The 25,337-nt window shown below is 41.7% G+C and overlaps 5 protein-coding genes across 10 annotated transcripts; 3 read left to right on the top strand and 2 right to left on the bottom strand.

Moving 5' to 3' along the window:
• The first annotated feature begins 145 nt into the window (after positions 1–145).
• Positions 146–2,015, top strand: LOC100120052. Of its 3 annotated transcripts, none has more exons than XM_003424114.5 (4): positions 146–275; positions 621–998; positions 1,101–1,208; positions 1,284–2,015. In XM_003424114.5, exons 2-4 carry the CDS (start codon positions 628–630, stop codon positions 1,618–1,620), a joined length of 816 nt encoding a protein of 271 aa, XP_003424162.1. In that variant the 5' UTR covers positions 146–275; positions 621–627; the 3' UTR covers positions 1,621–2,015. The 3 variants fall into 3 exon arrangements, with proteins under 3 accessions (XP_003424162.1, XP_008216275.1, XP_031780786.1); XM_008218053.3 differs by lacking the exon at positions 146–275 and adding an exon at positions 425–459; XM_031924926.1 differs by lacking the exon at positions 146–275 and adding an exon at positions 425–459 and having other exon boundaries at positions 540–998.
• LOC103317917 (sodium channel protein Nach-like) lies at positions 1,896–2,759 on the bottom strand. The gene is made up of 4 exons (XM_016983111.3): positions 2,519–2,759; positions 2,335–2,444; positions 2,041–2,266; positions 1,896–1,968 (listed from the first exon to the last, which is right to left on the bottom strand). The coding sequence occupies exons 1-3, from the start codon at positions 2,740–2,742 to the stop codon at positions 2,148–2,150; spliced, it is 453 nt and encodes a 150-aa protein (XP_016838600.1). The 5' UTR covers positions 2,743–2,759; the 3' UTR covers positions 1,896–1,968; positions 2,041–2,147.
• On the bottom strand, positions 2,733–4,116 carry LOC103317918 (sodium channel protein Nach-like). 2 transcript variants are annotated; one of them, XM_016983110.3, is made up of 4 exons: positions 3,830–4,107; positions 3,540–3,755; positions 3,139–3,450; positions 2,733–3,045 (listed from the first exon to the last, which is right to left on the bottom strand). In XM_016983110.3, exons 1-4 carry the CDS (start codon positions 3,946–3,948, stop codon positions 2,760–2,762), a joined length of 933 nt encoding a protein of 310 aa, XP_016838599.1. In that variant the 5' UTR covers positions 3,949–4,107; the 3' UTR covers positions 2,733–2,759. The 2 variants fall into 2 exon arrangements, with proteins under 2 accessions (XP_016838599.1, XP_032452596.1); XM_032596705.1 differs by having other exon boundaries at positions 2,733–3,450; positions 3,830–4,116.
• A 1,627-nt stretch (positions 4,117–5,743) lies between these two features.
• On the top strand, positions 5,744–6,595 carry LOC103317919 (putative ankyrin repeat protein RF_0381). The gene has a single exon (XM_031924162.1). The coding sequence runs from the start codon at positions 5,744–5,746 to the stop codon at positions 6,593–6,595; it is 852 nt and encodes a 283-aa protein (XP_031780022.1).
• Positions 6,596–9,986: 3,391 nt separating this feature from the next.
• Positions 9,987–15,691, top strand: LOC100120177 (exostosin-1). Of its 3 annotated transcripts, XM_016982775.3 has the most exons (8): positions 9,987–11,117; positions 11,252–11,414; positions 12,308–13,363; positions 13,438–13,639; positions 13,713–14,063; positions 14,147–14,413; positions 14,489–14,739; positions 14,812–15,691. In XM_016982775.3, exons 3-8 carry the CDS (start codon positions 12,474–12,476, stop codon positions 14,990–14,992), a joined length of 2,142 nt encoding a protein of 713 aa, XP_016838264.1. In that variant the 5' UTR covers positions 9,987–11,117; positions 11,252–11,414; positions 12,308–12,473; the 3' UTR covers positions 14,993–15,691. The 3 variants fall into 3 exon arrangements, with proteins under 3 accessions (XP_016838264.1, XP_016838263.1, XP_001603840.2); XM_016982774.3 differs by lacking the exon at positions 11,252–11,414; XM_001603790.6 differs by having other exon boundaries at positions 9,987–11,414.
• The last annotated feature ends 9,646 nt before the right edge of the window (positions 15,692–25,337 follow it).

The raw sequence follows: 25,337 nt of genomic DNA, 5'->3' as shown, positions 1-25,337 counted from the left end.
TATATGTATATATGTCTCAAATCGTCGATAATGATAATAAGTCGCGATAGGTCTGTTGTGATAAACCATTTTGGTCGTCGCGGAACGGTCACATGACAAGCTGTCACGTCAGACACCAAAATGATTATGGAATAGTCCCTATTGTTTTGATGTTTTCAGTTTTCTCCGCGGCCCGCACCCATTATATATATATATATAGGTAGCGCACGTGGATCAGCGTGTTAAGAGATTTGAATTCTCTGTTAACGAAAATTGTCTTTTTGGTTTAATAAACGGTGAGTTAGTGTACAATTTTTTAACTAGCTACTCGTTTGTCCGAGGCAGACCATTTTATTCGTTCAATCACGAATCCGATCTCTTCAGACGCAAATTACTGATGACGATTGTTGTCGCAAGAATTTGTAGGTTAAATTTTTAAAAAGTTTCCTGTACGTTAGTTATGGTAACGATCACGATTTTGTAAGCATACAAAAAAGCCTTTTCTTGAAGTACCCTGTTATAGATTTTAAACAATCAATGCAAAATATATTTTGTTATAGAAAGAATTTTGTCACCAAATTGAGTAATATCTCATTCTTGAAGATGCTCTTTATTTATGAACAATATTTTGTTTCACATAGGGGAATCATGGTTAAGCCCAAGCGTTTAGACAAAACAAGGATGCGCAGGCGCACATCTTTAGAAATCGAAGAAGAACAGAGCAGAACATTATACATTCGATTGCCACACACGATCAAAGATGAACAAGAAATCAAAGACCTATTTTTTGGAGATATTAAATTGAAGATTCCTCGACAATCTGCCAGATATTGTCATGTAATATTCCCTAATGTTGAAGAAAAATTAAAAAACATGAAAGCTTTAAAAAAAAAGTTAGTAGATGGAAAACCCATTTACGCGGGTCCACCAAAACCTATAAATTTAGAGAAGAAGAAAAAACCAAAGCAGAAGAAGATTGTTGTCCCAGACCCTACAGATGATCCCAAATTGGGAAAATAGTGAGTACCTACGTCTCATAGCTTTAGATATGCCTGTTTTTACTATTTTTATTGTCTATTTATTGTTGTAATCATAAATCAAATTCCATTTTTCCATTCTAGTCTATTTGTATCAAATATACCTGCTGGTGTTAAGGCTTCAGAAATAAAAGACGCGTTTCCAGGATCTAGAACTGTTGCTTTGATAAAGGGATTGGTAAATGGAAAAAGGTACTTAAAAATATGATTTATTAGATTGTGTGTGATGATAGAAATTAAATAATTTTTAATGATTAAAAACTCTAGGTTAGCAAAAGTAAAGATGTCATCAACACAATTATGTCAGCATTATGTTAATAATGAATCAGAATGGCCTTCATTTCGTGACACAAAATGTTCAATAACATTCTCTAAGAACGTTAGCAACAGTAAGAATAAAAAAAAGAAACCCAAGAATAAATCAAAACCTTTAAAGATATACGATGGAGAGACAGAAGTGAAAAATGACTCAAAATCACCAAAAAAATCGAAGGTGGAAGGTGAGGCTGAAGATGTTGATGAAACGTTAACAGATGATGAAGATGATGTTGAAAAAGAAGATGAAGTCACAGAGGAAGAGAATGATGTGTCTGATGAAGAATAGAAGTATGAGAAAAGGATGATTGTTCTATTTGTATATTAATTGTAAGTTACGTTTTTATAAGTAATTTATTTTTTATTTTCAAAAAAAGATATTTCAAATATAGTCTTGTTACAAAATGTACGTATCACAGATACTTTGTTTACTTATTAATTGACCAACGAAAAAGTAGGAATAAATATAAACCGAATATGTCTCTCAGTGGAACTGTAAAAAAAACATTTATATATCTTTTGTATTGTAAAATTAAGTAGATAAAGAATATTGTTTTTATATTCCATACTCTTTGACTGTTATACAAATCAGCATTGTTCCATTTGATTCATGTACACATTCTATACATCCATTACACTAAAAACGTGTTGAAGTATTAAATAGCAACTTTAATTATTTAAAAATATCTCTCATTATTCTCATACACACGTTTTATGCAAGAAGCATCAATTTACCGATTTCAGAATCTCCTTGTCTAAAGAAGACTTCTGTCTGATTCGCTGTTCGTTTTGCCGCTGCTTCGGCCGCTCGTGCCATTACTGGGCACGTCTCGTTTGCAACTTTCTCACCAATTGAAATATGAAAAAGTAGAAAAACTCAATAACGGAGATGAAGCTGCACCCCAGAAACAAGCTAAACACGCCTCCTAGTGAAGCTGCAAGAGGAACATGTATGCGTTCTATACTGATTAGCAAAAATATCTTCTATCAATCATACACTCACACACGAGGTTTATCCAAGAAAGAACCAACTCTCGACGTTCGAGTACCGCAGCCTGTCCGGCGAACGTGATGTGCAGCGCCGTCGAATTAGGGTATTCTCTCGCTTTGTTGCTGTTGACATTCAGAAAAGCGTGTTTTCAAGCAATACCTTAAAATTAATGCGCTTTAAACGTCGTCGCGCTTACTAAAATATTCCGGGTTTGAAGCGAGCTGCGTTCAAGGGTTCGCCGGTGATGGACACGGTGTATTTGGTATTCTCGCAGTCGGGCTGACAGTCGCAGTCGCGAAGGGTTTTCGAGTAAATCTCGGATATGATTCGCGCCAGTTGGTCAGATTGCAGATCGTATCTCGTCGATCCATGTCGTTCGAGTAGAAAGGCATGCAGTTTGCCTTTCAGGGATTTCCCCATTGAAAACGTATAATAGCTCACCTGCAGTCCCTTTGACTAGACGAGAGGCTTAAGACCTCGGGGCTGCTGGTGAGACAAGTGCCGTACAGGCCGACGACTGTCTCGTAAGCCTCGCCTGCCATAAACTCGACGGCGTTAGGGCCCGGGCGGGTGTACCTCTCGTGTATGAGGAACTTGTAGCCGTCGCCGTAAGTAATCGAAGCGATTCGATCGCTCGTGTTGTAGGGCTTCAATAAAACCGACAGAATGTAACGGGATCCAAAGTTTATGCTGTAGAGATCGCGGTTGACCTTGGGCGTGTACCTGGAATTTTTTCCGCCGTTTATTTCACTGGAAACGTGAAAATGAAAAAAACTCGAAGAATTTACATGCCAAGTATTAGATTCGAAAAATGACCTGGTAAAAGCGGTCTGCCACCTTCTCTGCACGGCCTTGTTAAACGAGCAACAAATCCCGTAAGTCGTGAGAATCGGCACGAAGAGCTCGTCGCACGACTCGTTGCGGCCTTCGTACATGCAGGTGACTAGCAGATCGGTGCAGTTCGGCGAGATCTGCTCTAACAGCTGAGGCAGACTCATGCGGTTAGCGTTGAGTATCCGCTGCAGCTTCTCCAGCTCGTCCGAGTACTGGTTCGACGGATAGACGATCTCGCGCAGGTAGCGCAGCCCTTGCTCGAAGTCGTCGATCGTCAGTCCCCTCGGCAGGTACCTATGCCGATTTCGTCGTTTTATCTTTTAAACGTAGTTGAAACTTGTACATTTTACACACATGCGATTATACGTATGAGTTCCGCTTACAGCCGCTTTTGCATGGTCAAGAAAGGTCGAAGCCGCTCGGCCGAGACCAAGTGCCCCTGGCACAGCGTCACCGCGGGTATCGCGAGTTTCAGCGAGGGGAATTGATTCGTTACGACGGTCGTCCGCCTGTTCGCCGATTTGTGCCTCTCGTAAAACTGATTGGCCAATTGGCCGGAGCAGACCAGCGAGATGATGACGACGATTAACCAGAGCAATCTGCAAGAGCACAAAACTCGCCTTCGTTATTATGCGATTCCTCGTTGCGGATGAGTCGATTTTTATTTGCAAACCTCTCGATCGTCGTCTTGGCCTGTATGGTGTACTTGATCCCGTGAACCGAAGACTCCTTGGCGAACTCCCGATAGACCTGGATGAGACTGTACCAGATCTTGCGTCGCTCCACCGCCATTGTTCTCGCGCGGGGCACCAGTTAAAATCTCGTCCAGGTTCCCCGCGACTATGTCGGCCTCATGACGCATCGTCGGCGATGCACTTGTAGGTGGATAAGTACTCAACACGGCAGCGCTACAACGACGCCCGAGTCGATAAAAGTCGCAGGACGAACTGTGGCGACACTTTAACCGAGTGTGTAGCCCATGACGATTAGTTATCTCGGCCCGTGCATTATGAATGAAACGGCTTTCGCGGCCGATGAGGAAAGATAGCCATCGTCGTCGCGTGTCCGCACAGCACTTCCGCGGCGGACGCGCGCACACACGAGGCGCGTTTAAATCACGAGCATGGCACGATTTCGATTTCGGCCCGGCCAATTAACAAGCGTGTCAACTTTTCCTACACCTAATATACGCACGATTTTTCGCCGAAAATATAAAGGCCGCATGTGGATATCGTCGTCTGATGGGGTTACAGCGACAGTTTTCTATGAATTTATTAATTTTGGAGGACGAGCATGCATTACAGCCGATAAAAACTCTGGCAACGATATAAATTATGACGAAATATCGATTCGTTCATGCTGGAGTAGAATTCTTTGAATTATGGCTTGACTACCTTCAGCAGGTAGGCACGAGCGGCCTAAGCAGCAGGTATGCATAAGGGGCCTAAGCAGCAGGCGCCAAAACAAAGCAAGTCAATTATAGGATTAGCGATGGAGTACTGTAATTCTAGACCCGAATTTTTGGGTAATAAAAGTACACTTTTCCTAGTGTTCCCTGTGTGCGCCTCGTTGGAGGGGAGGGCTGGCGCTGATGTCAAGCTTAACAGGTAGTCAGAAAGAAATAATTTATGATCACGGTGGCCGCTCGAACTATTTTTTCCCGGGGCGCCACTGTCTATGCTCAGAGCGAATAAACATTTTCTAAAAATATATGCAGTGACAAATAAGATTATTTACCAAGATTTTATTTATATTATAATTTTATACAATAGCCTATATTTTTTAAACAAATGTCAAAATGTCATTGTTATATTACATATTGATAATAATTCTGTGCAATAGCGAGAAGTTGGAGGCAGCAGGGCTATTCGGGCTTAAATGTTTATAATATAAATAACCACTTACGTGTAATAAACACACTTTTTTTATTTAATTAACTATATTGTCGACATTACGGAGAATTTTAAAATGTAACAATTTTTTAATTTTGCAAACTTGGTTAACTAACAATTTTGAAATGAGCAAAACAATTTTCATTAACATATTGATTATAAACATAAATATTCTCATTATTCGAGGAAGTTCGATCGGTTTTTGGGGGAAATTATACGTCATAAAAAGTGTCTGCCAATGTACCTATGCGCCGCCCTATACATATGCCTGAGGCGACAGACATAGAGGGTTTATGGTGTGAGCATTGACGTAATCAGACCTAACGGAATCATTTAATTATGAAATTCATGCGAAATTATGCGGAATTATGGCTGTAATAAATAAAGCATCATTAGGATTTGGCATCGAGGAAGGATTACCGCCAGGCGCACTTATCGAGGTGGGCGGAGCACAGATTTTCCAGGTACATGAGCCCAAAACCTGGGGATGCCGTTGAAGCAATGCAGCTATGAATACAAGGAGCATGCTTGCATTTATCAGTCAGTCTGTCTGAAGAACGCATCGCATCTAAACGTCAAGTCAAGATTTTCCGAGGCTTTTAGTACTCTTCAGCAATCTCTACAAGTTTTCCGATCTCTTCATCAGTGTTTCAATATACTCAGTGTGCATTAGTCCAGCGAATATCATGGCCACAATGAAGGGAAATCGCCAGCATCTACTAAGTCTAGGTCGCAGAAGTCAGCAACGCACGAAGACGCTGTTTCGGGCGCTCGAAGAGGGCGACGTTGCCACGATGAATCTGATGCTCAAGGAGGGCGGCCTGCGGATCAACGATCGCTCAGAAGGGCAAACTCTTCTACATATCGCCGTCCTTCATGGACGCTGCATCACGGTCATCCGGCGTCTCGTTCGAGCAGGGTGTCTCATCAACTCCACCGGCCCCACGGGAGACACGGCTCTACACCTGGCAGTTCAATACCATAGAATCCACATCGCCGTTGAGCTGATAAGGCTTGGCGCCAACGTTCACGCTACAAACAATCATGGCGAAACTGTACTCCAACTTGCAGTGGCCAACAAAAGTCACGTGGACTTACTCGCAGAGATGATACCAAATGGTGAACGGTATCGTGAGCAGAGATTTTATGGGATAGCCTCCCTCCGTTTGGCTACTGCAGCGGAGTGGAGGCCACGTGACTGGATTCCGGCGCTCGTCTCAAGCTACAGAGGCGAGACTATCTACAGCGAAGAGTTGCGAAGACTCGTGAAAATACTGCTGGATACTGGCGCGGACGTCGACGCCACCGACGTGAACGGCTGCTCGCCGATCCAGAGCGCCGTGTATACTGGTGATGTCAAACTTGTCAAAACTCTCATCGACGCTGGTGCCGACTTAGATAACCAGAATCGCCTAGGTGCCACGGCACTTCATGATGCGATTCTTTGCGGTAGTGAGGAAATGGTCCAACTGCTGTTGACCCATGGAGCTCGCGTTGACATTGAAATCAAAAATCAAAGCGACACGGCCCTGCACTGGGCCTTGTAGTTGGATACCGACAACAGCCACAGAGGAGTCATAATATGGCTTCTCGAATTTGACAGTGACTTTTACCATATAAATGCGGATGGCAAGACGCCCTTTCAACACATGCTCCAGTTTGGCGATTCGGACTTGATCAGTGGAATGATCAACCGATACAAAGCAGATCTCAACAAGTTGCAACCGGATGGAAGTCACTCATTGGCTTACGCAGCCCGAAACCAGGACGAACGAGTGATGGACCTGGTGCTGCAAAAGAGCCCCGAGTTCGCTATTCATCAGAGGTGCGAGGACGAGGGGATGACACCGCTGCACCACGCGAGCGTGAAGTTTTTGGTTGGAAACGTTCGTCGGCTGATCTCCGGGGGTGCCAACGTCAACTCCAAGGATAACTTTGACTGGACATCAATATTTTTTTGTGTTAATAGAGCCCAGACGACGCAAGCCGATCACGCTGAAAGGAAAAAAGAAGTGATAAGACTGTTGCTCGAGGCTGGAGCGAACGTAAACGATCTCACTGATAGGTTTGGAGAATACAGGACGCCCTTAGAGCGCGCAATCGAGCTGAATAACATCGACGATGCATGGAAGGTGATCATCGAGTACGCGGCGGAGGTTGAGGCACGAATGCACCAACCATTACTCGACGAGCGCAACCTGCAGGCGATCCAGGAAAATCCAGAGGTCGATAGCTATTATCGGGAGTGCCGAGCTGAACTGGCGAACATGAAGACGACCAAAATCGAGGGCAGCCTCGTTTCGTATTTTTCCGTGCTTACGCAGCCGCTGGACGTGGTGGCAAACTACGCCAGGAACGATGAGCTTGTCAAGAACTTTCAGTCCTACCTGGAGCAGAGCGACGCCTACCCGATTTACGCGCCGCAGCTGAACGAGAAATTCAACGCGGCTATCGCCAGGCAGGAAACCATCGGACGAACCCTTGAAGTATTGGGTGAGACACTGCCATTTCCCGGAACAGTATTAGACAATATTTTCAAGTTTTTAAATGAAGATGATATTAAAGTTCTCATCGAATAAGTATATATCGTCGCTCCTAACGAAAAGTGTTATATTCCTGATTTGCCACGAAGACTAGTACATTTCAGATCTTTCCCACATGAATATATCCAATTGTTTTGAAGAAAAACATATAGTTATTTTGGTTAAAACTAATAAAATTGTAATATTGTTAAAGTTGACAAAAATATTTTGAAAAGTTTCGAAATTAAAAAAATTTGTATTAAAAACATTAATTAAAAAAAAAATTAATATTAAATCTCATAACAATTTTTCAAATTTCTATTTGTTTTCCTTAAAAGAATTGGTTATTTTCATGTAGGAAAGATCTGAAATGTACTAGTCTTAGCGGCAAAAAAGAAATGTACTACTTTTCGTTAGGAGCGACACTATATATAAACCAAGTTGTAAAATATTTTTCATATAGCATTGTAAAATAGGATAAGTTATATATTATAATGTTAATTTGTATTGAATTGTAATGTAAGTTGTATATTAATGTAAATTGTAAACTTTAGCTTTTAAGTATTTCATATACTACTTTAGATCGTAAGCTTGTTTTGTAAATACCATACGAATTTAATTAAATAAATATAAATTAATTTAAGGGATCAAGTCTGGGTCAAATCCTCCAAAAAAACAAAAGGATATTCTTCTTACCAAAAAATTTTTTATTTGATGTAATTTGAAAAAAACATTCTATCCAAAATATTTAATATTAATAAATTTAATTGATATTTTTTAGAAATGTCTCGATCTGTCTGAAGAGGCATGTTTAAGGTACATTTTATGCCCAGATAGAGTAAAGAAGACGGTCAGGATCTTTCAGAAAGCCGTGGCAAGTGACTAAAAACACTAATTTCTATAGTGAAATGTCATAAATTTTGGTCAATGATTTTACAAAGTATATACATGTTTTTTTTCCGATAAAAATGGTGTATATTTTATATATTTTTGACAGAATTTTTTTTTCAAATTACATCAAATAAAAAATTTTTTGGTAAGAATATCTTTTTGTTTTTTGCAGGATTTAACCCAGGCTTGACCCCTTAATCATACAGCCAACTCAGAAATTCCTTATTTTTTGGCTACCGAAAAGAATCTTTTACCTAAAATTAATATTCACAATCGAATGCAATATTTAAATGAATTTACTTTTACATTACGCAGCAAACTGTGAAGTGCATACGCGAATGCTTGGATAGACCTGAATATAAATATGTGAATCACACAACACTGCCCTATCAAGGTGTAATTTACATCGAGACACATTAATAACTACAGTGTACAATATCGATCCCCCCGTCGTGTCATCATCGTCACATACGCAAAAAAAGAAGCATTCGTTTTTTACGTCACTTGTCAGCTCTGTTTTACTCTCGCTAAAAATACATCGACTATGATTTCACATAGCAACTCCGATGAAATACAAAGCATTATACTCTACAGCGCATGCTGACGCGCGGAAAAACAAAGCCATAAAGCATAATTGATGCATGAATCCGGCTCCCGAGGCCCTAATTAATCCGCATCATCATATCCGCCACTTGCAGAACACCCGCGTCGCGCAAATCGTATAAAAGCGAGTTTAGTCTAGTCGGATTAGACTTTCTTCGAAAAAATACGAAAGTAGTCAAAGTCATTTTTAAAAAATTTACAGTTGAAAAATCAAAATTTCATATATTGTACGTGCTATAGTACAACTCTGTACGAGCGAAATGAGACGTAAAAGAACGTCTGTACGATGCCTGTAGGCTGGGGAAATTTGAATTTTGTAAGACACCTTTTGAGATAACAAATAGAATGATACAAAAAGTTATTAATATTTAAAGCAAAAATGTTTACCACTTATAAAATACACAAAGACCTTCATTAAAAGCTGCACTACGATTATCTGAATGCAAAAATAACTGAATTATTCAAAATATAAAAAAAGCCTGAAATCGACGATTTTTTATTTATAACAAGTGAACAAGTTAACGAAATTCAATCCACCTGGACTCATTTTGTACGTATTTTTAATACCTATAAATTGATATTCTTGTAAATTTCCAATAGCAATGACGGTTCAAAAGTTACACGCGAAAAACCTGTTTTTCGTGTTTCCTTTCGTTGGTTAAACAATGACCGAGACCGAAATCGTGGCCGCATTTGCATACAATAATGTCCTACAATCTTTCCCAATAATTTTCTGCAGAGAAACTGCCTCTTAACGTTTTTTTACGCAAAGTCTAATCCGAATGGACGAAGATGGCAGCACCGGACGCTAAAGCGACGACGACCATAACCACTTTTGACGTTTTTCGCCTCTTTCCCTTTTGTGCCAGCTTACGTCATATGCATATATATATATATATATATATATATATACAGACAGTGATGAATCCTCGACTGGTCTGGTAAAGCGAAGTGCAGTCGTGTGCGCGCAATCAGGGACAAGCGCATAGCATAGTATACGTGTCTTGGTGTATATATAAGTATAGTAAGCGAACACTGAACACATTTCGACGCGCGCGACTTTTGACAGTTTTGACGTAGTGCGCAGTGCGCACGCAACTGAGACTCGCACACACGTGCACTGTGCATCAGTGACGGCGAGACTGCGAGAGCAAGAAGAAATAAGTGTACAATAATAAAGCCAGAATAAAAGTGTGAGTGTAGCGCGTGTGGGTGAGCGGATGCACACAGGCGCGGCTTTTCGCGATCCGCGAAAAACACAAGCGTACACTGCGCGCTCGCGCGGGTGGTCGAACTCTTGCCATTCTTCGTCTCTGTCGCTCCTCTTCAAAGGCTATAGACTGCGTGTTGTATATATACATGTATAGTGGTGCCGTGACGGGGGTGGCGCAAAGAGAGCTCCCCTAAAAATCGGGAGAAAGGAAGAGTAGCTGCTGGCAAGAGTGTCGTCGCGAGTTGCAGCGTAACAACACATCACACACACTCGCGACAAGAGAGAAAAAAAGGGGTGGACTGGCAGTAGTAGAGACTCGGGGGCGAGTACATCAGTGTATATATATATACCCAAGTACAGTGTGATGAAGACGCGAAGAGGAGTAGTATATACGCGGTGGGTGGAGAGGAGAGAGCGATGATCTAAAAAAAGGCCGTGATTATGTTATTGCGGGAGGCGGCGTCGCAGCAGCAGCACCGCAGACCGATCAAGATTGCGCGCCACCGCACGCAGCATCGCTATACCTACGTCAGTGCTATGCCGCCGCCGACGGGCGTGATTTCTTCCTGCTGCTCGTCGGCCCGCGCCTCAGTTCACTCAGTTGTACTCCGAGACTGCCGTCGTCTCGAGCTAACCTAAAAAGCCATTGTCGCAATAAGGATACTGCTCTCTCTCTCTCTTTCTCTCTGTGTCTCGCCCGCGTTGACGAGGAGTGTCGAGGAGCTGAACGGGGGACAGGAATTATGGTAGCCGAGTTCTGCGGCGGAGGAGGATCGACGAGCAAGAGGATCAGCTCAGCGGACGACTCGGCAGCCGAGGAAGAGGAGGACGACGACCGCAGTGAGTGTCTCTACTGCTGACGAGGAGTGCCCTAATCGCTGCTCTCACTCACTCTCTCTCTCTGCATACTGTCGAGCTTCTTCCCATATACTACACTTCTCTCCTCTACTTTCTGTGTGCATCCACCTATACAGCCCTGTCGTCCCGTCGTGCTGCTGCTGCTCGTTGTCTACTTGCGCTATCCTGTAATTTGCATAATTTATACGCGCGCGTGAGCGACTGACTGTGCGAGAGACCAGACCTTTTAAATGCAAGACTAACGTATCTTCTTCCAAGATAGACTATGGCTATAGAGTGGTACGTATATACTTTGCCGACTCCGATACTTACGCTCATTTTTCTAACTCTCATCGATTTGCGCCTTCTACTCGCGTTTGTCGCTTTTTGCTTCACCTTGAACTCTGTGCTGCTGCTGCTGCTGCTGGATAAATGGGCTATTTTCGGACCACTTGTTAGTATGCTCAAGGCAAAAATTATTCCTTTTTTGCACTGCTACTTAGCCTATCGATGTATGCTTTCTGCATCTGCTGAATAATGCGTCAAGTGTCATACACTTCAAGAGACAGTCAAAATTGTATGCTAAAGCAATGCCTTTTCTACTCTCAGATATACTAAATACACAGTCATTTTTTTAATCCCTATCAGTTTTTACAAAATGTTTTTTCACATATCGGATAATAAATCAAATCTTTATGAGGGATATTTCTGAGAACTTTGATTGCTTATCTTTGACAGTAAACACCAACATCAGGAAAAACATTCCATTTTTAGTATGCTTCTGTGAAATTATCTGCGCTTCTCTAGCAGTTTTGAATAATGTTCCACAATTATACTTGTAAATCACGCGTAAATGTTTATACAAATGCCATATGCACTTGTCAAGGTAAATACACTTGCAGTCGACTATAAACCAATTGCTGAGCCATCACCGTAACAAATTTAATAAGACCAATAACTGTAGGAATAGAATTATCCACAAGAAGGTCAGCTGTAGTACTGCTGAAGCAATTACGTTACTGCGTAGATGTTGCAACAATCTTTTGTCATACTTGACTGCATTAAAGCACTTCTGCCACACTCATCTTTCATTTTTATACTTTTCAATGATTTGCTCAAAAAGATGAGTGTATAATGCACATGCAATTTTGCACTTTACCAAGCATTCTTGTAAATTTTACTGATTATTTCAGTGATGGAGTGAAGATGACGTCAATACAATTTTTGCTGTAGTCTTGGTGTTTATCCAAGAACTCAATCAAGAAATCCCAAACAATGCATATCCTTGGAGAGTTATGGTTGTTACTTTAAGAAGAATATGTCTAGAACTTTCAACAGTGCATCACAGTTATATTAAAAATGCAAGCCAAAAAGCGCTACTTGCTCTTGTTTGTAACATGTGCATTCCTTGGCTTCTGCTACTTTGGTGGTTATCGCTTAAAGGCAAAAAGTTCAAGTAAAAAGAAGACAGCACAAGAGGATCTACCGTCTTACTATGCCTTGGATCCAAATTACCAAGAGAACTATGAGAAATGGTCGAAAGAGTTAAACAACCAACCACCATCACCTCCAAATTTGAAAAAGTGTGATATGAAAACATGTTTTGACTTCACAAAGTGTAAGGAGGGATTCACCGTTTATGTGTATCCTATCGAAGATACGATCAGTCCATTATACCAAAAAATATTAAATGTCATCACAGAATCCCGATATTATACGTCAGATCCATCACGAGCTTGTTTATTTGTTTTGGCTCTGGATACGCTTGACAGAGATCCTTTATCGACTGAATTTGTACATAATCTACCTAGTAAAGTTGCGCGATTGCCATATTGGAATAATGGAAAAAACCATTTGATTTTTAATTTGTATTCGGGCACTTGGCCTGACTATATAGAAGATGCCATGGCCTTTGATTATGGATACGCAATGCTTGCAAAAGCAAGCATGTCAATCATGAAGTTAAGAGAAGATTTTGATGTATCGATACCGCTTTTCACCAAGCAACATCCTGAAAGGGGAGGGGAACCTGGTTTAGCCATCCATAATCACTTTCCTAATAAGAAGAAGTACTTGGCAGCTTTTAAAGGAAAAAGGTATGTCCATGGCATTGGATCGGAGACAAGAAATGCTCTTCACCACTTGCACAATGGAAAGGATCTCATATTTGTTACAACTTGTCGGCATGGAAAATCCTGGAGAGAATTGCAGGATGAACATTGTCCACAAGATATTCGAGAGTATGACATGTAAGTAAACAAAAATCGCTGTTTACAGAATTCACAAAAGAAATATAAATTAACATGTATTTGATGATTTTTAGGTATGACTATGATGTTCTCTTGCTTAACTCTACATTCTGTCTTGTTCCTCGAGGGCGTAGGCTTGGTAGCTTTCGATTTTTAGAAGCATTAAGAGCTGGATGTATTCCCGTTATTTTAAGCAATGGATGGGCTCTTCCTTTTCATGATCGCATCGATTGGTTTCAAGCAGTGATTTACGCTGATGAAAGGCTTCTTTTTCAAGTTAGTATTTTCATTTTCTCTTTTTATAAAAAACGATGTCTAGAAAATTAAAACATATTTTTATTCCGCGTAGGTTCCGGACATTTTGCGATCAGTGGTAGAAGAAAAAATTATGGTGTTGAGACAAACAACGCAGTTTTTGTGGGAGCGATACTTCTCGTCGCTAGAGAAAATTATATTCACAACTTTTGAGATTATTCGCGAACGAATTCCATGGGAAGGTCGAAGAGAGTATCGCGTTTGGAATCGGGATCCCGGAGCATTGGCCATTTTACCGAAATTTTCTGATACTCAGCAAGACCTTCCATTCCAGGATTGTGAATCTGGAGATACGTTTACTGCCATAATTTACTCTCAGCTAGGGTCCACTGCAGTTCTTTATCGCCTACTGAAGAGCCTTGCAAAGAGCAAATATTTAGACAAAGTAAATAAAATTTGATCTTCATAGATACTTAATATTTTACAAAAAAATGTATTCTGTTATTAATTCTGATCCCTTCGTTTCAGATTATATTAATGTGGAACTCAGACATTCCACTACCAAGAAAGCCACGCTGGCAAGGCATCAAGGTACCAATCCATATTGTACCTGCCTCCGGAATATCTTATAGATTTCACCCTCACCCTTTGATCAAAACTAGTGCCATATTATCATTAGATGAAGATGTGACCCTCAATACTGATGAGATCGACTTTGCTTTTGTCGTCTGGCAAAGCTTTCCAAATCGAATCGTTGGGTATCCTGCTAGATCTCACTACTGGGACGATTCCAAGGTAGAAAATTGATTCCTTATTTATACATTTAATCTACATTTGGAAAAATTTTCATTTTATTAATTTTTTTTACAGCGATCGTGGGGTTATACGAGTAAGTGGACAAATGATTACAGTATGGTCTTGACAGGGGCTGCCTTCTATCATCGTTACTATAATACTCTGTACACTGAGACGTTAAGCTCGACACTTCACAAAACTGTTGAGCAGTCGCAGAATTGCGAAGATATTTTGATGAACTTTCTAGTGAGCCATGTCACTCGTCGTCCTCCAATCAAAGTGACACAGCGCAAAATGTATAAAGATACAACGGCTGCTGGGAAAAAGCACGTACACTCTTCTGTTAAAATGATACGCGATAGTTTTGCATGACGATTTATTAATTTTAACCTTTGCAGATCTCCATGGAACGATCCAGATCATTTTATCCAGCGTCAAACCTGTATGAATACATTTGTTGCCGTTTTTGGTTACATGCCATTACTGCGATCGAACATGAGACTGGACCCTGTACTTTTTAAGGACCCTGTAAGCAACTTGCGCAAAAAGTATAGGCAAATTGAACTAGTTACTAACTAGAATTGTATACATTTTATTATCGAATATATATAAATACGGTTACTCGAAAGGACGATAATAAAAAAAGTTGTGAGGTTGAGGTTGGGATGAATTTTGTAAGATTGCAAGATGTATAATTTTATGGCCGTGCCATGTATGGTAGTTTGGTGAGGCTATATAAATATTAAAAATGTGTATAGGAATGATGCGTACGTGTATCTATAACGAGAACAATAAGTACGTGTATATTAAAGTCACGATAAGTTAAATTATGAAATATATATATATATATGTCACACGCGCTTCGGATCTCTTGCGCTACATCGACTTTCTTACAACTGATTTCTTATCATTGTGATCGACTCTATGCCCGCGGATTGACCGATCGCACACCTTTTGTATACTTTATAACGAATGAATGAACAAGTACCAATTTTTTACTCGTATTAATTTACGAAATTGTAGTCTTGGTCCGCCCGCCGCGTAAACTCCAATACGTCCCATATCCGCGATTGAGCGATTGCAGCACAAACGAGTGAACATAAGAATGAAAAACATAGTTAACGATAAACAATAAATCGAAGGGAGATCCGATGACGCCGAGAGTGATCCTCTACCAAAATGTAATCGCGCGTTTCGCTGCTAAGCCGAATATGAACTTGTGTACATACAGAATTCGTTTATTAGTTATTAATATACAACAAATTATTTGACAGATAACGTGCGAGAGTGAGTGCCTTTCTGCTGACCACCACACCAGCATCTCATCATCCTCTCCTTTTCTGCATCACAAGAGAACCCGGATGTCCTTGCCCACGCGACGTTCCTTTCCCTTCATCTTCGACCAAATCATTCACGTTCACGCGCCGCGCTCCACGCTTTTTTTGATCGTTCTTGTCAAGGTAAGGCACCAAGTATAATTGATTCCAAGTCTGATTATTTTTTTCATCATTACTTTAGCAGGCATAACATACGTATAGGTCATCATTCCAATCTATTATCGAACGCCATATGATTAATTTCATTCCAGAACAATAAATGATTTTAATACTCTTTCCCGATGCAATATTCTGCGGAACGCTATTAATTATACGCCGTATGACATTTGTTTTCGAAGGAAAAAGCAAATTATGTATAAGCAGAAACGTATATAGCTTACGAGTTTTTTAACATTCACTGCGCTATTCGATTTTTTTATGATTATACATTTTATTGTTATAAACGAAGGACGAAAATTTACAAAAAAAAAAAATATATATATAGCCCTGTTTTATTATATTGCAAAAAATGTTTTTAATTTCTTCATCGCATCCTACTAACACCACACTTTTCGTTTTCTTTATAGTTCATAGTCGAATGCTACATGCATCTGTAAAGTTATGATAGGCAGTTATAGAACGAGCGGCTTCAAGATGGGCTCAACAACGGAAGATTTTGGCATTACAACGACACCCCTCTACTACCTTGCTACACATTGTACCTTTTTTACGAGGTAAGTGTAAATCGTGCACTATTACACACAGTCGCCGCATAATTTTCGACCGATTTCTTTTTACTCTTTCGAGGGCAGACCGAGGTGTTATTTTATTTTGAAATACCGACTGATTGTTCTCTTGTATGTAGATCGACGATCCGATTTGAGAGCAATTGGAGCTTGTTTGAGAACCAGTTAGCGACCTTACGCGAGAGTGAATTAGCAGATTACGAATAATTGATTTCCGATCGTACCTGGCGATAGGCGAACGTTTTTTGTTTTTTTAACCAGAGCAAAATATCGGATAAATTTGATTAATCGATATACAATACGTGACGCTTTTTTTCATGCAAGGCCTCATTTTTTCTTTCGGCGACTCTTGTATGACACAAGAAGTGCGATTATGTAAATAAGAGCAATCACAGGCGTAAAATATCATCGGGGCGCCAGTCAGCGGGCCTCTCTTGATACATCGTGCGCACACGTATATCCGTCTGTATCAAGCGCAGCCGAACAAAGACGCAAGCCAAGTAGCGAGAGACAGTCGGCGATGTATAATAGAGCGAGAAAAAAGGGTATTAAAGTCGCGTAACAACATGCTCGCAACAACGCCCGGGTGAACGGTTTTCTCATAGGTCTGTCTCGTCCCACGCTGCTGCTGCATGGACACGAGACACGCGCGCGCGGTGGCGGAATTCTTGCGAAAGCTCTCTTTCTCGCTCGCTCGCGCCCCTCTACGTTTTATACTTATAGGAGAGCTGCGATCGCGCAAAAAGTTTGCTCTCTTTCTCTTTTCGTCCTGTCGCGCGGGGTGCAGGATTGTCCGCGAGATTTTTACTCGCAGCATCCGTGATGCGGAATGTTTTTCGGTTAACGAGGACTGTGGTATATTATACGAAGCGCCTTTTTTAATCGTAAAATACTGGTCATAACGACGCGTTAAACAATTCGAGAGCCAAGCACTGCAGGTCATCGCGATCTTCCTTAATTTCCGCACAATCTCTCGACCTTCGAGAGCCTTTATTTTTCACCTGATGCAACAATCCAAGGTAAACGGGCGGCTCAGTCAGATTATACGATCATCTCCTACTTTTGCATTCGCGTATACGTATATCATACGATCCAAATTACTTTGTTTATGGTAAACAAACAAACGCACGCATTTCTTTTCTTACTTTGCGCTGCATTTTATCTGTACGTGAAGGATCAATCACACTCTGAACAACGCGCTGGAGTCGTGCGGTTAATTATTTGTATAGTGATCGTTTAAAGCCGCACTTTGTTTTGAAACGCGGCGTTCGCACATTGCGTCTGTTTTATTAGAGAGCGTAAGAAACAAATAGCGGCGCAAGGAGCAGCCTCTATAGCTGCTGACGCGAACTGCCCCATACATCAGATTCTCAAGGGAGATTGCGTTTGAGAGTTTTCAGGGTCGGAACCACGAGTAGCTACGCGCGCGCTTTTAATTAGGCTTTATTACAGCTGCGATATTATATTGGAAGGGATTATTATATAGGTGTAGAACGACGCGTGAGAGATTTTTCCAGGTGTCGAAACTTTATATTGATTTCATGAAAGATTGATGATTATATATAGTAGCTCTCGACTACTGCGAGGTATTTGTTTTTACGGGATTAGTGATCGGTCGATCGAGCGCCGAGCATTTACATATGTAAGTACCTACAAGGACTATTGTGAAGGATATATAATACGCGTTGATTACATTTGCATCGGATATTTGGTCTAGCTTGTGTATAGACCATGGAGTAGATTAATGCGTTGGTTTTATTAATTTACTGAATGGTGTGTGCGTGTGTCGCGTTCGAAAGGGGAATCGATATTTTCTGTCTCGAGGCGAAATGTATGTATTTATGTATCCCGGCGACTTGAAAGCTTTTATTTTGGGCCATCGCAATCAATTAGTGCGGCCGATTGCCACATCCATTACGTGTAACGAAACCGTATCTCTCTCTTGTACGTACAATTGAATATTAAATTATACTAGGTGTAAAAACTAAGTTTTTTCAGATCAAAAGTAGCTGCCTCAAACAATTTAAACGCGAGCAATAAAAATGTAAATGTATAGGCGACCCGGTATGCGGAAATCCGACTACTTCTGATAGATTGATACACGTCTACGTATAATCGATTTTTTCGTCGTAATTTATTATACAACAACGAAACTCTTACGATTCCGGTTTCTAGATCAAAATCGATTTCCGAGAACGCAATAGGTTTTTACTCCTGCGCCAACAATTTCCAAAACAGGTCAGCTCGAATAAAAACCGCAGCAAAGTCAAAAGCATCCTCCGCGCTTTCACTGCTCTGAAAATAAACTCAAGGAGAGAGAGAGAGAGAGAGAGAAGCTCCGCAAACGGGTATCTAGTTAGCGAGCATGCATTTAGCGCGTCGTGTGTATGCACCACGCAAAAACTAAGCTAGTAGCGCAGGAACGTCTGCCCGGGACGTACTACTGCAGCCGATAGAGTAAACGAGCTCCGCGCAACCCTTCTCGAAGCAAGTATAGCTCTCGTGCAAGGTCAGCCTCGCCGGCGGTAATTAACATCGTTTTGCCTTGTCCGGCAATAAATGTCAATCCCCTGACTCCGCCTTTGACTACCAAGCGTTCAGCTTTTTTACGGCTCTTATATTTTTCAGCTGCGCCGACGTTCGCATGTCATCCTTTGTTTACCACATTTGAGGTAATCGCGCGCTTATTACACTCGCGGTAGTGCGGTATAATATATTGCCGCCGGAGCGAGCCGCAGACTTGATTCTGCTTTCACACGTCGTATAGATATTATATACAAATGGCTTACGGAGTGTATTTTTACGCCTCGTTTGCGTTGTTTTTAATAAGAGAAAAAAGTTCAGTATAGATTCATTGTTTACCGGACTCGATATGCACAAGGTCGTTTCGCAATCGAAAGTCGGATAAATACTCCGACGTCCGTATGCGGACGGGCGTGTATAATGGAAAATGGTCTGTGTGTGTGTGTCGATCTACGATGGATTTGCCAACAGTGACCAAAGCATCAATTAACTAGGCGGAAACGCCCAAACCGATTTCTCGATCGATGCTAAAGATACAGCCATCACGGCCGTCGCTGGTCCATAGTCTCCTATTCACGTTCGATTAAAAAATTGCCTGTACGTATAAATAAACGACCAAACTGCAGCGATCCGTGTCCTTCGGTATATTACTCACACACCCTCCCTCAGCCGATCAACGACGATTGAATAACGATTCCCTGCTTTTCCCGGATTTGCGCACTGTCATGTCCTCAGTCTTTTTCTCTTATTCTGTTCAGTATAGACGACGCGCTTGCACTTGGATATAGATCTATATCTTCGCGGCCGTTCGGGAGGAAAGTGAGCTATTAAAACGGGCTCTCGCGCGGGCCGATTTTATCGCGCCCGATCCTTTGTGCCGAGCGTTATAGCGCTCCTTTCGACAAACACGTATCATTACGGATATACGCGCCCGCAGCTGCGGCTCTTGACGTTATACGCGCGAAAAGGCAGTTTTGAGCTGGCTTTTGTTCGATCTGCCGGTCGATACGCGTTTATGAGGTGGTTTATATTTATTTTGGGAAAAGCAGCGCGTGTACGTGGAATATATCGCGCTCGTCTCGCGGAGATAAAGCTCTCGGATTTACTGGTATGGGTGTATGTATTGCATTAATTTATCACCTGGAAAAAGGGTCAGAGGCGGTGTTGAGAAATTTTTGTTACGAGCCGCGTTTATCAATAGATTGTTTACGTTGCGGGAGATTTGCGTCGATTTTTTTCTGTTTACTGCATAGTTTTTAACTTTTTCGTTTTACTCGCGCGCATTGAAACGCCGACGTTTTTAAAGTTACGAATGGGGTAACGTGCTTTACTTCTCCAGACACAGTCGCTCGTTTGATTTTTTTTTTCAATAGAACAGAATACAATGGTCAGGGATAGATAGAAAATCAGAGGAGAAAAAATCGTTACGCGCATTTTTAGGTGTCGAGTAACCTCTACCATACACGTCTAGTAGTCGATTTATTTCCCGATCCGTTATAGCATAATTCTAGTAATATTCTCCTGCTAAACTTTTTCCACACACGTCTATCGTATATAACATTTCAAACATCGCTCATTGCGAATCGAACTCGCTCGCGTCGTAAATTGTCCGCATGATGAATTGTAGAACTGCTCTCGGCACAACATTTAAATATTACGCAAAAGGAGAAAGGATAACGATCGAGCGTTTTCGGAATTTTGACCCGCTGTTCGATCGAGAGACTAAATTATTTACGTTTTTTGAAAATAAAAAACAATATTTCCATGATTGGATTTTTAATCGAATCATCGATCAGCGTGGGAATTATTTTCAACATTGGACACAGCAACCTTGGACTTTTTGACAATGTTGAACGAGGATTTCCTAAACAGGATGTTTCGAAAAATCGTGTCAGTAGCGACTCGCGTGTCCTATTTCGACGCTCTGTATTATTACCGCAGATCCAAAGTATAATCCAATATTGTATTATGTTACGTTCGATTAATTTTCTCACTCTCTATAACTCGAGTATAAAAAAGGAAATCAGCTGACAGTTTTCGGTTCACTGTACGGCTAAATGAATTATAAAGGTTGCACACGTTCAAGGTCGGTCATGCCTTTGGCCGCGGGCGCACTCTTTCATATTTCATATCTTTCCTATACGCACGTATAGCCATACCGTCGCGCGTATAGTCCAATTAATAATTTTATGAGATTCATCGATTACGATCTAGCAATTGCTGCACTATTTAGATGAAATATTAACTACATGGCCATTTCTTACGGGCTTAAAGTTTGTGATTGATATTTGATTCGATTCCAGTCAACGTAATCTTTGTACACGCATACCTTCAAGAGCAAACTATTTCGCACTCGCGCAATAGGTTAAATGTATGCCATTCGCAATAATCTTCTGGAAATTGCTCCATTTGCGAGCCGATAATCGCTTTTTTAAACGACGGAGAGAAAAAAATCGGGAAAAATAGAAAAGAAAAAAATAGAAACACCGTACCTACGCGGGAGGGTTGCGAGTTTTATTGTGCAGTTATACGCGTCCGTAAAGCTAATCGGCACTGAAAAACATCGGCTTTTTTCAGCGCTGTCTTCGCGCTGCATGCGCACATCGTAATTTTCCTCATTTCTCAGACTTGACAAGTGTATTACCCGCGCGAATTATCCGCGTCGCTCCGTGAGAGTTTCGGCAACCTTAGAATTACCATAACTCATCAATAATTGCTTATGTGCTTGGCACGCCGCCAACGCTCTTGTGCCTGTACACACTCGCTGCTGCTGCTGCTGCTGTACGTAATGCTCTCCCGCGCAAAAGTGTGAGAAGAACAATCGCTGGCAAGCCGTGTTGCTCCACGGCGAAAGTGTATCGGCGCGATCCTAACGGTTATGTGTGTCAGTACTTACGGCACATCTGTATCAAGCATAAATCTCGAGGGCCGATTCTGCGGATCTTAATAGATAATCTGAATCCATTTGATGAAAGCGGATTAAATCGATGAATCCCGGGTGATTCAGCGAAAATTTTGTTTTAAATTTGTCGTCCAGGAAAAAAACGTGGTTCTTATTCTTCGGGATTTAAATTTCGATCAGTAAACAGGTGAATTCGAGGACAGGACTTTTCAAGGTTTTTACGCTGCATTGAACAAAGTACCGTCCGAAGTTTATGCGTGGCCTTCTCGAGGGTCATCGACTGCTTCATTGCTGGCGACTCGCTCTTACCCCTTGAATTTAGCAACGAAAAAGCGTCAGTTATCAATCAATTATTGAACGAAAAGCTTTCATCGCACGATTTTTCATCTGAAAGACAAGTCCTTTATCCGAGCCGTTAAAAGCTGCCGACGCCAGTAATTGTTCCCATGATTTTGGATTTCGACCTAGATTGAAGCCACGCTTTGATTCACCTCATTTTATCTGCGATCGTCTAATGAATCACTGCGGTAGTTAGGAATTCGATAGAATACAGCCGAACGTGTCGGATCTTTTCAATTTTGACGGTTTCACAATGAACTTTTGTGACACGCGCCTCTCAGCTAGCCGCGCAGAGAAATCCGTGCGAGGATTTTTTTTTCATCATTGATTTGGCGAACGGATGAAAGGTTACGCTGATTATTACGCCGACGTAATTTCCGATGGGAGATATAATCCGTTTAAGAAAGTCACACGCGGCGGCCTTTTTTCATTTAGAAAGTTCTATTATTTTTTCTTGCCGCCGCCGCCGCGCATGTGCGTTTTGTCATTATTAGCCTTTTTTGAAAGTATAATACACTTTGTTATGTGACCGGCAATTAAATGTATACGCACGACGCATCGGGGCGCGGGAATGTAATCTTTTCTGTGAAATCGCCACTTCAAACGCACGGCCTGTAAAAGTAGCTGACCTAGTAATCTGACTTAAATTTACTTTTCTCTTTTACGCGCTGCAATTTGCGAAATTTTTTATTGTCATTTTATTGGCGGATGCGCGTCGCTATCTTTTTGGATGCAAAGTGAAGTGTACTGCAGTCTGCTCGGAATGTCTGCCGCCGCGTCCGTTATTTGAAATACGTCCAGTTATAAAACTTTCTCCCGTTTTTTCGAGAATGTTGAATAAAACTGTCTCACGATCTCAAATTCTCGAAGACAAAAATGCACTGCTCGACGAAAATCTTGCGTTAAAAACTTAACGGCAGCAATTTGATTCAGACCCCATAATTATCAGTACTTTGGGGGGTCTTGTAACGTTTGCTAAAAACTCTCGAGTGAAACGATGCTTCGACAATTTTCGATAATTAATAAATTGCTTAATTTCTCCGCGAAAATCGCTGATCACTTAAACATAATCCTTTAACGTTTTGTCAACCCCGTCGGCCGTACTACTTGTTGAATATAACGTTTATCGCAGTGTGTAAAAATTATCGGGAGCGTAATCTGCTCGGTTGCGTCTTACAAGATTAGATCGATGTAAAGTTTTTACCAGCGCTTATTTACATCGATCCGACGAGTAAACACGCGCATAATCCTTTAACGTTTTGTCAACCCCGTCGGCCGTATCAACTGATCACGATATATGGAACGACCAATCTCTCGCTCAGAAATAGCTTCTCTCCTGCTCAGCCTCCGCGCACTGCCAAGGCTCTCCTTATAGCGAAGAAAAGAAACACTTCAATCGGGCGCGCCGCCATGGCATTACAAGAATCGTAATTTAATATATTCTCCAATTGCGCATTGGCGCTCACGGCGTGTAACGATGTCGGCTCTGCAGCTGAAATAATAGTCGCGGCTCACTGCAAAAAGCTGGGCATGCAGACAAGAGCCGCGTTGGAAATTCATAATCGCGCGCGTATGGGTATATGCGTATCATAACGCGCGCGCACTCGGAATTATCACGTCTCCGGTTTGGCGCACGCGTTTTTAGCGTGAAAAATGCGCGCTCTCGAGCGTCAAGGTGAGGTTGTAGTGTTACCATAACGTCGGGTTGGGCAATATCGCTGCGCGCGCCGCGTATTATGGACGCAAGAGAACTGCCCATGAACGTCCGGAATCGGAACTCGACGGGCGCTAATGTTTCTCTTTCTTTTGGTCTTTCTCTCTGTCTCTCGCTTTGTAATAGATCGTAAATCATGTGTAAATGCTCTTTAGAAAAGCCGGGTAGCTATCTCGAATGCGTGCGGAAGTTCGGCTCGATCGGCCCTTTCGGCTAATTGATTTTTTTAGTCCGTACAATCGATATTACTGCACGACTCGCTTTGATTTATCCGCGCGGCTTTGTTGTAAATAAATTGCGCGAAGGAAACGTCCAATCATCGCTGACAGCCGAGGACCATTGATTAATTGGGATTGACATCGGAGAAAGAGAGAAAGAGTGCGATAATGATAGGAATCTTCTCTGAGAAAGTGTTGTTCCTTTTTTTACGTTCTCGCGTTGTGTTTTGAAATTAGCATAGCGCCCTGGGCAATCATCACAATATGCGTAACGGCTCGCGGGCAGGTAGAGCAACCAAAATCGGAGCCGAAATTAATTACCATACTTTTTGTGCAATAAATCATTGGCAATATGCTAATGTGTCGTTGAGAAAATGCTTGGTTCTTTTCTTCTTTTCGTTGATGAGTCACCGATGCAGCAGCTTTCCCATTTCGTTATCATCTTTCTGCATTCGGGTGTATTCGTCTCATCATCCTCTCCGCGTACTGGTCATATCGTATAATGTGCGACAAAGCAGAGACGTTTACATCAAACGCAGACTTTGGCCGACAGTCGATCAGTACATAAACTCTCAACTTGCGCATTCATTGAGAAAGAATAGTTGCGATTCATTCTTCGCCTTTCGCGTGAAACTTTCGATTTCCACTGCGCGAGTCGCGTCTGCTCGCACGCCTACGTACGCTCACGTATGTGTATCGGCTGTTCGCACGTGCCCCGGAAAGACACACATATATGTATAGAACGTAGCTCGGTAATTTGCATTCTTGCAGCGTCGGAAGCAGCTATAGCCCGGAGCGACGCCGGCGAGCCGCGAATTTTTCATCGTTTTTCCTTGCATTAACAATAATGGGGTGTTAAATTGACGCAGAAGTAGGTTAATTTCGCCACGGAAGAAATAACGCGGGCGCGCGCGCGCGGCACATTCAAAAGCGATTGTTTTGCAACTGACCATTGTGGAAGTGCGCGATAATGGAGATAGCGACGAGGCACGAATTCGAGAGCTTCCCGTGAGTGTGAGTTAAAAACCGGGCTATATTGGAGTGCTCTTACAAAATGGAATTGCGCCTCCTTAGGGAGCTGCCGACTGTATCGTCTCGCCGCGCGAGGATAGAATTCCTGCACAACAATCGGATGCGTAAAGATAGGCGACTTTGCGAAAGACTGA

The sequence above is a fragment of the Nasonia vitripennis genome, chromosome 2, assembly GCF_009193385.2.
Source record: "Nasonia vitripennis strain AsymCx chromosome 2, Nvit_psr_1.1, whole genome shotgun sequence".
Taxonomy (NCBI): domain Eukaryota; kingdom Metazoa; phylum Arthropoda; class Insecta; order Hymenoptera; family Pteromalidae; genus Nasonia; species Nasonia vitripennis.
This window is presented reverse-complemented; position numbering and strand designations above follow the sequence as displayed.